This window comes from Notechis scutatus, chromosome 6 (genome assembly GCF_049901735.1).
Source record: "Notechis scutatus isolate UNSWTSFEM ecotype Mainland chromosome 6, rNotScu1.2, whole genome shotgun sequence".
NCBI lineage: Eukaryota > Metazoa > Chordata > Lepidosauria > Squamata > Elapidae > Notechis > Notechis scutatus.
Window position 1 is genome coordinate 11,667,649 of NC_142014.1, and position 10,022 is coordinate 11,677,670.

The following is a 10,022-nucleotide window of genomic DNA, read 5'->3' on the forward strand; positions in this document are numbered from 1 at the left end:
TACACACACTTTAACTAACAAACCATGATACCATATTTATTATTTTTACCCAAACCAGTTAGGGTAAACAATGTTATCCCTAACAAAGTGGAATCCTAACCCCAACATCAATCATGAAAGCATTGCTTTAACAATAAGTTACTGCAAAAATGATATTCTAGTATGTCTGACTGGAAATGAAAAGACATGTTCAAATATGACTTTTCCAATCCCAGTTAACGTGTGCACTGAAATCCAATTTTGGAGCTTCTCCACCAATCAGTTATGGTCAGTGCTATCACTGATCAAAACGCCCTGGAGAAAAAGTTCACAGGTGGTTATCTTCGGTGTTATTATGACTTGAATGTGCATCTCCCACTGAATAAACACTGCACTTGCTGCCAATCCTGTGCAAATTAGGCAGTTGCTCTGTGTTCGGGATTGAAAAAGGAAATAGACAAGCATATCAGATATCCATCAGCAATGTCACATGTAATCCAAGAAAAAAAAAAAGGTCCCATGTCCAAAAGACAAAACCAGGGTTTCTCAACCTTGGGATTTTGAGATGCGTGGACTTCAGTTCCCAGAATTCTTCAGCCAAACATTCTGGGAATTGAAGTACACATCTTAAAATTCTCCAGGTTGAGAAATATTTGTCTAAATATTCTACACCCCAAAATTGTTTCTGCAAATTTCAAACCCGCATGTGTGTTTGAGGCTCTTCTGTTCTTGATCATTTACTTGGAGAGCTATTATGCCAAAGAGAAAAAGGTGTCAAGATAGAAATGCATTCTCTTAATGACACAGCCACTTCTTTTATCATTCAAGGAGTCTAGGTCAGGCCTCAATTCTAGCACTAGAAATTGAAATACAGTGCTGATCCTCAAACAGAAGGTCAAATCATTATCAGGCCCACTATAATCTGATGTTTGTTGGTTTTTTTAAATTTAAGGATGCCATGATCAATTGCTTTCCCAATCAGAAGTGAAATCAAAAAAGAAGTTTTGATATCATGTCACTGTAGACATAAGGATCACCTTTCAATTTTAAGCAGAACTGAACATTTATAATATTGGGGGAACACTGCAGGATTAGAAATGCTTCAAATCATTTATCAACCTCTTTACAATTTCACTTTTATAATGCTGAAGTCCAAATAGTGCATGTATTTCAGAAAAAAAAGATATGCAGGTATTTCATAAGATATTTTGTGTATATATTGTAGATAAGTAAATATATCTCTTGTACTATAGCTATGCACTGGATGCTTTTATATTAAAATGATCGGCATGTTGTACAAGAACAAAATGTTCTATGAGAGCTGAATTAGCAGATCCTCTGCAGTTCTGATTTATGACAGTTGTTGGGCAAACCCTGCAGTTGCTGTGTTCCATAGTCATGTGGTCCCCATTTTCAATGTCCTGCCGGCTTCACCATTGACTTTGCTTGCCAGAAGTGGCAATGAAGGTCATAATTGGCAGGATGGCAGGATATTGCTACTGTCAGCTTTGAAATTCAGCTGCCACAATTTTTTAGAGAGTTAGAGGAATTGAAAAGTTTGAGGTTATTCTGTGCGTCGTATCAAGAATTTCCAGTTGCAATTAATTGGTTCTCATGATTTATGAAATGTCGAAGTGGGAGGAGAGAAGGTGGGTTCTGTGTAACGCGCCAAAAAATTTGGAGTGATTGATATATCATGGATACTTTCTGGATGCTTGATAGCTACATTGCAGTCCAGCTGTCAAGTATCCAAATTGTGATAACTTGACAGCAGGGATGCTGTGATGGCTGCAACTATCAGGATCTGTCATAAGTCCTCCTCATTTAGTGTTATTGTTAAGTTCAAATAGTTGCTGTATAAGTGACTATTCAATGAAGAAAACCTATATACTGTACATACAAATCCCTTGAAAATCACTTATAAACCAAAGCCCCTCCACCAATTTTTTTTTTTTTTTTTGCTACCAAGTGTTTTATATAACAGCTTGATGGTAGTTTTGTGGGGGGGAGTGTTTGCAACTCCAGTCTATCCTGACGTGAGTACTTTAAGCAGACCTCAGTCTACATATGGCATTTGAAGTAATTTAAAAGAGTGGGAAGCTGATATAAAATATATGTAAGTTTGGATGCTGAGGTCATTCTTCAAAAATAAATCCCATGGAGAGACCCTTCCCGGTGTTTCTCATTTAACAACAGCAGGAGCATTACTGCTGATCAGCTACCTGATTAACTCCAAGCTACTCTGTTAATCCAAAATACATAAGATCAACTAGGCTTTGCTTTCACAAAACAGATCTAATAATTTTTTTTCTTTGATACTAGCAATCTCTGCATCATTCACTTAGCATTATTTGAGCCACAGTCTCTACCCCATTATATCTCCCCATCCCATCAGATCTGGCAGAAGAGGCATGTGATGAAATTTCATCTGCTAGGGAACTTGCCAAGTCTAAAAGGCAGGCCTTCTACGTGTTGTGGTTAGCCGGCAGCAGGTGCAGATGGCTGAGGAGAGCGATGACTCTGCTGAGGGGCCAGGACCATCAGCGAGTGGACTGCTGCCTTCAGAGATTGCGGGGGCTGGCAGCAATGAGGAGGAGGTTCCCGAGGAGCCTGTGCCAAGTGCACGTGAATGAAGGATTATTCAGAGGAAAGAACAATTACAGCAGTACAGGCGACTCGGGAGTAAGGCTGCAAGGTAATGGCCCTTCCCTCAAGAGGATAAAAGCCAGGTCTGGAAAGGCGTTCTCTGCAGACAGCAAAGAAGCTCTTAAGCTCAACTGGTGGACATCTTAGTTTGTGTTTGGAGAATTTTGTAAATTTGTTCTTATCTCTGGGTTTTTGGCAGCCTTGACAAACAACTTGGCAAGGCTCTTTCTTGTCGGAGCTAATTAGTGGAAAGCAGCCTTCAGAACAGAATTCGTTATTAAACCTTAAAAGGTGGGGGCTGCTGCTTATGTCTGTGTTTGCTCTTTGGGAACCTGGTTGGGTCAGAACACTATGCTGCCTTAAGGAATATCTTCCTACCCCAACTCCCCCAAAGTTAGGCAGGGTCCATCCCTATTGGTTTTTCCACAAGACCCTTAAAACCTGGTGATGTCATCAGACTTGGAGACCTTTAAGAACAATCAAGGTATTGAAGTGGTTTCGTTGTTAACATCTGTTTCCACTCTTAGCCTTTTTGATTTTTTAAATAATTGTTTTTATATGTTAACTGTTTTATAGTCTTGTTGTTTGCCACCCAGAGTAATTCTTTGGAGAAATGGACATGTAAATAAAGGGCTTAAAGCCCTTTAAATGAACCTGTACCTAGAATAACAGAAAAGAATCTGAATTGTTCTGAGAAAACAGGTTCTGGAGAATATAAAAATAGACATCCCCATACTAGCATTTAAACAAGAATTTAGCTCGAAGTTGAGTTTCTGCAATAGCTGCAATTTCATTGCAAGACAAATATTAACGTAGCCAGAACAAATATAAGTGCCCAAGGCTATTAAATTTGAGCTCATTAATTAGAGAATATAAAAGCCATTGTTCCTGAATTACAGGTATTATTTATTCTGAGCTAAAGTGTCAAACTTTTTTCACCCAACAAGCGTAGAGTTTTAATTACTTTGACAATCAAATTGCATTATTTGATTTATTACACCCACTTTTTAAAATAACTGAAATTCTTAAAAAGTTGAATAAAAATGAAAAGCAAATGGAAAAGCCAAGTCGAATTTATTCTTAAAATTAGAACTTGAAATCAGCAGTATAGAAACCCATACAGGGTTTAAGGGCTTAAAAAACAACAACCAACTAATCGAACTGAGATGTCACATCGCTCATCTATGCAGGGAGTAAGTATACTGCAAAGAGCCAGAGTAGCCACACAGAAAACTCAGTCAGAATCCCCATCAGATATGCTCCAGCACATACTCAAACCTCTTGAGATGATCGCAGTCAATGTGCAGGTTCGGAGAGAAAGAATAGCCTGGGCTTAAGCCAGATTCCCCTCTACAAGTAACGATCAGCATTTTGTATTTTGCCAAGAAAGGAATTGATAGCCAGTGCAATGCTTTAAGCACTAACCTTACTGGCCTCTCTGGGTTCTTCCTGAGTCCAGTCTGGCTATCAAGTTTGTACTGACTGAAATTTCCAGACCAGAGATAAAAACAGCCTTCAGCAGAGCATACTTCAAGAACCAAGCCTGGAGATTATTAGTACACATACCACTTTTAGGATTATCTTCTTCTAAAAAATGAAGTTCATTTTATTTTTGTCAATCCCTGCTTCCTTAGATTAATATTTACTTGACGTGAAATAAAGAATTTGAGATTGGTTTAGAATCAAACATTGGCAGCTCATTAAAAAAAACAAAGATACCTGGGCTGAATTTGACCATTGGGAAGACCTTGTTTGGAACATAGGGGGTTATTTTGATAGGTTAATAACACAATCAAAAGGCTAGAGAAAGGTTACTATTATGAACTTTAAAACAACCTTCCAATGTTGGGACTACAATTTATAGATTTTTCCACTCATCTCGCACAGCAACTTCTCTTACATGAAGTCCCTTTCATATTGTCTAGCTTGTCTGGTTGCATCTGTGCAAACTTGTTTATACAGCAGGTATCTTCTCTTTGAGGTACCAAAGAATGAATACCGTTTGTATGTAAAGTATACAGAATGAACAATCCATCTAAGCACAATGTTTCCAAGTGCATTTCTTCACGTCTCCTCCCCCTGGCCTGCACAAGCTCACCTGCTGCTTGCTATATTGGGATTTAGCTTCTGAAAAGCAAGTAGAATTCAATTTACTTTGAGGAAATGAAACTGAAGGTAAGACAAAGACAGCAGAATTTAAAATAAAGTTTGGAAATCATGTTGCTGTTCAAAAGTTTTGAAGAATGCACTAGTTGGTTGCTGTTCAGGGAATAATAAAATAAAAGAATATGGAGAGAGAAAGAGAGAGAGGGAGGGAGGGAGAAGGTACCCCTTTACTGTTGGTTCACTTCTTTCATCACAATCTTTAAGAATTTTTTCGAACTTCTTCCCCATATATGAATTTTGTCCCATTACATTAGAAAGTTAAGAGCTTGTTTCACTGATCAAATATTTCACAGCGTATCCTAACTAAAACAACTGACTGTTGCTCTGCTGTTTCATTGCTTTGGCCCAAGAGATCTGCCTTCTTTAAGACAAAACTTTAAGACAAAACTTTAAGACAAAACAAAAGGAATTACTACAAGCTTCACTACAAGGAATTACCTCAAGAAAAGCGGGAGGGGAAAGCAGGGAGGAGAGAAAGGAATTCTGAGGAATTAGGAATTCCATGCCAAAAATAAAATAAAATGGGCTGGGTTATCGCAGTCAATGCTGCTTTGAGATGTGGCTATTCCAAATGAAAGCTGCCCCTCTTATATTATGATTTTTTCCACAACTTACTGCAGGGAAAACTGTATTCCAAGAAGATTGAACAAATTGCCCCTTCAATACAGTATAGTCTCTGCTATCGGAGGCTTCTCCACAATTGTTTTCAAGTCAGCACACTTGTACTTTTGAGCAGATACCTTGCACAAAGCGGAGCTTCCCTACTTCAATCCCAAACAGTATTATTGTATTATTTTTTTCTCAAAAAAAAATAAAAAAATCTCTGCACTCCAGACTGGTCCTGTCCACTGAGCTCATGGGACTTAACTCTTAAGATGATTCTGGAAAGAGCTTGCTTATAAAATCCCCGAAACAACCGAGGACCAGGAACTTGCTGCGAGAGGACTAAGCCCGGGTGGCTTGCAAACGCGGCGACACCTGGCTTAGTGAAACTAATCCAGAGCAACTCAACCTGTTGCGGGAGGAAGAGAAAAAGAAACAGTGCCCTCCGCCAGCTGGGAGTTTCCTTTCCTCCGCTTCCTCAGGAGCCAGTGACACACGGGCGGGAAAGAAAAAAAAAAAAAGCCTATTTTGCTGGAACAAGGAAACCGGATTTGGCGACAGGCCGAAGGGAAGAGCTCCTTCGCCGGGCGACCATCCCCGGCGATCCAGCCACCACAGAAGTTTCCTGAAAATAAAATTCTTTCGGACTCGGCGTACAAACTACACCCCTCTCTCTCTCCTTCTCTCTCTCTCTCTCTCTCTCTCTCTCTCCTTCTCTCTCTCTCCCTCACTCTCTCTCTCTCTCCTTTCTCTCTCTCTCTCTCTCCTTCTCTCTCTCCTTCTCTCTCTCCCCTCCCTCCTCCCTCCCTCTCTCTCTCTCCCTCCCCCACAGGAATCCGACGCAACAGTGGAAAGAAACCAGCCTCCTCCGGTCAGCTACCGGCTATGTTTCGTTTCCTATTCCCCCACCCCCAGCCCGAGTGGAAACGATTGTGAGGGACCTGACAGGGAAAAGCCAACCCGGACGGATCCACTCCGCAAAACAAGCCGCGGAGAAGAGAGCAAAGGGGCGGCAGGGAGAGGAGGGGGGGGGCGGGGGTAAAGCACGGCTGCACGATTCACCTTCTGCTGCCGCCGGGGCCATGTCCGTCGGCTGCTTGGCGTTAAACGGATAGGCGATGCACCTGACGATGAAGGCGTAAAGCTGCAGCCGGAGCCGCTTCTCCCGCTCCTCTCTCAGCAGCCGCTCCTGCTCTTCTCTGCCTTCGCTCCGAAGCGATGGGCTGGGGCTGACCGGCCGGGTCGAGCCGCCGCCGCCGCCGCCGCCGCTGCCGACCTGGCGCCCGGAGTCCCGGCTGGCAGCCGGGAGGGCTCGCGGGGAGCAGCTGTTGGTGGGGCCGCTCCCGCCGGAGACCCCCAGCAGGTCCCGCCTCTCTTCCTCGAGCCCCTCGTCGGACTCTTCCTCGCTGGAGGACGGGTCGAGCATGGTGCCCCCGGGCGGAGCGCGCACCCTTCGCAGGACGGGGGGAAAAAAGAAAAAGAGCTCCGCTCCGCGAAGCTGAGGCGCCTGCAAGTCAAAGCGGCGGACACCTTTCTGGGACACGTCGAGCTTCCCCGCCTCGACTATTTCCTACGAGGCAGCCAAGCAGCGCCGCCCGAAAGAGAAGGGCGGAGTTTGCGAAAGGGGGTCGAGCTTGGGGGAGCAGCTCTGCTCGGGTCCTATCAACGGGCCCGGCCCGGCCCGTCGTGACTTCCCTCAGCGGCCGGGAGGGGAAAGCTCAGCTCAGCTCCGCCCAGCGGAGAGCAGCGGCGCGACTCACAGGTGGGAAACCTGTGGCGCCCACAAACAAGCAACACGTGGAACGGAATGCTTAATAGGCGCCGCCGTCTCCATTTCGCTCCCGGCGCTCCGGGCCTGGTCCCTCCGGCCTTGGTCGCGCGGCCATCCAGCGCCGTCCTGCGCCTCCTCACCGCTTTTTTCCCCCTCTTTGGCCGCGCCGTTCCTTAGGAGGGGGGCGAAAGTTGGAAGAGATGCCCGGAGCTTGGGGACCCCCCAGCTCCGCCAGTGAAAAAGATCTTGGGAGCTGGAAGATATAAGCCAGTCGATCCTGTGAGGCGAGCTAGACCCGAGAACGATGTAAGGCTCAGGAGCCTTACGGTGGTTTAGAGCCGCCAGCCTCGGGCCTCGAGTGAGAGGGGGCTGGCGCCTCTGCGGCCCCGTTTTCGGGTTTGACGTCTGAACTGCCTCTTTATCCCAAAACCAACCTCAGTTGTTTTGTTTAGGGCCCTTAGTAGCTCCTGTCACCAGCGAAGGTAGGTCAAGGAAGACGCCCGGTGAAAAACTAGGGTACCTGCTTGACTGTCTTTTAATTCATTCGTTTATTTCTAGGGGGAACATATTAGACAAAAAAAAAAAAAGCCTTTCCCCACCACGCAAGGCCCTTTCCTAGTAGGCTGCTCGTTTAATTGAGCAGATACAGCTAGATACACTGGGATCACCTGTCTTTTCTATCGTGGTTTCACTGGAGTGTGTTCCTTAGCCGGAATTGTGTTTAGGATTTGTAGGGAAAATGGGGAGCTTTGCTTAGATCGGTGTGTTCATTTTACAGCAGCTCTCTCTATGTCGTTGATGCACTGTAAATAGAGGTGGCAAAAGGTCATCGAATTCATTCGGCATTTCTGAGCCATGAAAAAATAAAACGATGTTCTTCGCAAAGCTCAGGAAAAAAAAAGAAAATGGGGACTTTTGGAATCTTCTGGACAGTTAGGATATATATCCGTTTTCCTCTACCAGTCAAAATTCCACTTCGACAGCCTAACTGATCCCACCAATTGGTCGATGCTTTCACATTGAATTCAAGAGCTTCCCTTCTTCCCCAGTTAAACAACAATGTCAGAGCAATACTAAAATAATATTTTAAAAAACATATCGACACCGATTGTCCTTTGCTGGTTCACTCCCATCTCCCATAAGGATTTGCCTTATTCACGATACAAACTAGTAGAAAGAAGATGTGCTCTTGTTTTACATCCACCTTGCAAAATAAAATGACCAGAGTCTTTATGTCTGGGATGATCCTTATGTGGGAAGCATCCATCATTTCCCTAGGCCTGGAAAAATACCTGAGTTATATCATTAATACTAAATAATGCCTGTTTATCTCATAGTAGAAGACAGCACCCAGGTGACCTTGGATGGCTTAAAAACAAAAATACAAAAAAGTAGATAGTTTTGCATTTGAATTAGAGATTACTTTCTTGTCTATATACCATTCAAACTCTTACCTAGGCGAAATGGTGCATCATATGGCAACAATTTTTGAGTCATGTTACTACAAATGGGCTAACCGATACAGTGTCCCAAATCCATGTCTTGAGAGAGTGAAATTAAAAACATTGTGGCTTCTTTATTTTTTTTTATTTATTTGATTTGCCAATTGTTTACAAGATAATAAGTATAAGTGTATACATGGTTGTGAATACATGAAATGGGTACATATAAGAAAAATAAAAGAAACAATAAGACAGGGATGGTAGGCACGTTGGTGCGCTTATGCACGCCCCCTACAGACCTCTTAGGAAAGGGGTGAGGTCAATAGTAGACAGTCTAAGGTTAAAGTTTTTGGGGTTTGGGGAAGAAACCACAGAGTCAGGTAGAGTATTCCAGACATTGACCACTCTATTGCTGAAGTCGTATTTCCTGCAATCAAGTTTGGTGCGGTTTACTTTGAGTTTGTATCTATTGTGTACTCTTGTGTTGTTATGGTTGAAGCTGAAGTATTCATTGACAGGTAGGACATTGCAATGTATGATTTTATATACCTGGCTGTTGCTGGACTGCTGCTGCAATCACATGATCTACATTTTCAACACTCCATTACAGTTTCCAGCCAGTTTCACAATCCCTTGCTCCAGTTCCCTCACTCAGCAACAGTAACTTATCTACTTGCTGGGAAGGGAAGGGAAGGGAAGGAAGAAAGAAAGAGATTATTGATGTGCCCTGCCAGGTTCCCACAAGCAAACTTAATGGGAAAGCTGGCAGGAAGTTGGAAGTCCGTTCCTGCTCCCACTACTTTTTTGACCAATTGTCATTCTATTTCTCTGTTTAGGTAAGGAAATGTCTCTGTAATGATGACCTAACAGGGCACAGGTTGTCTAGTTGTTCAGAAAACTACTTGGAGACTTGACCTCAAACAGATCAGTCTGCAACCGAAATAAGAGGTGGAAATTATCCCTCTACCCAAAGGAGAATAGCTTCTAGCCTGCTACATTGCAGCTATCTGAGAAAGAGAAATAAGAATTTCAACCTCAATGGCAGTTTAAATAAAGTTGTATTTGATGTAAAACGGTCACTAAAAAATGTAATAAGTGTGGCAATATTTATACAAAAGAGGAGTCATCCCGAAAGTTGGACAATGATTCAACATTTTTCTCATTGTAAAGCGGTGTTTCTTAATCTTAGCAACTTTAAGGTGTGTAGGCTTCAATTCCCAGAATTCCCCCAGCCAGCATGTTGAACTGAAATCCACATATCTTAAAGTTGCTCAGGTAGAGAAATTCTGCTGTAGTGGGAAAAGAAGATGAGCTTTGACAGAGATAAGCCAAATCTAGTCCAGAGCGTGCAACACAAACAGACTTGCAACATTCTGGTACTAAGGCCAATATTATAAAGTAGTTTAACCTATAGT

At 43.1% G+C, this 10,022-nt stretch overlaps 1 protein-coding gene across 1 annotated transcript in view; it reads right to left on the reverse strand.

Moving 5' to 3' along the window:
- The window catches only part of LOC148130120 (calcium-dependent secretion activator 2-like), a 69,870-nt gene extending 62,927 nt beyond the window's left edge, over positions 1-6,943 (reverse strand). The window contains 2 exon segments of the mRNA XM_087969092.1: positions 6,457-6,471; positions 6,473-6,943. Coding sequence (XP_087825218.1) covers positions 6,457-6,471; positions 6,473-6,820 — 363 coding nt within the window. The 5' untranslated portion in view covers positions 6,821-6,943.
- Between the last annotated feature and the right edge of the window lie 3,079 nt (positions 6,944-10,022).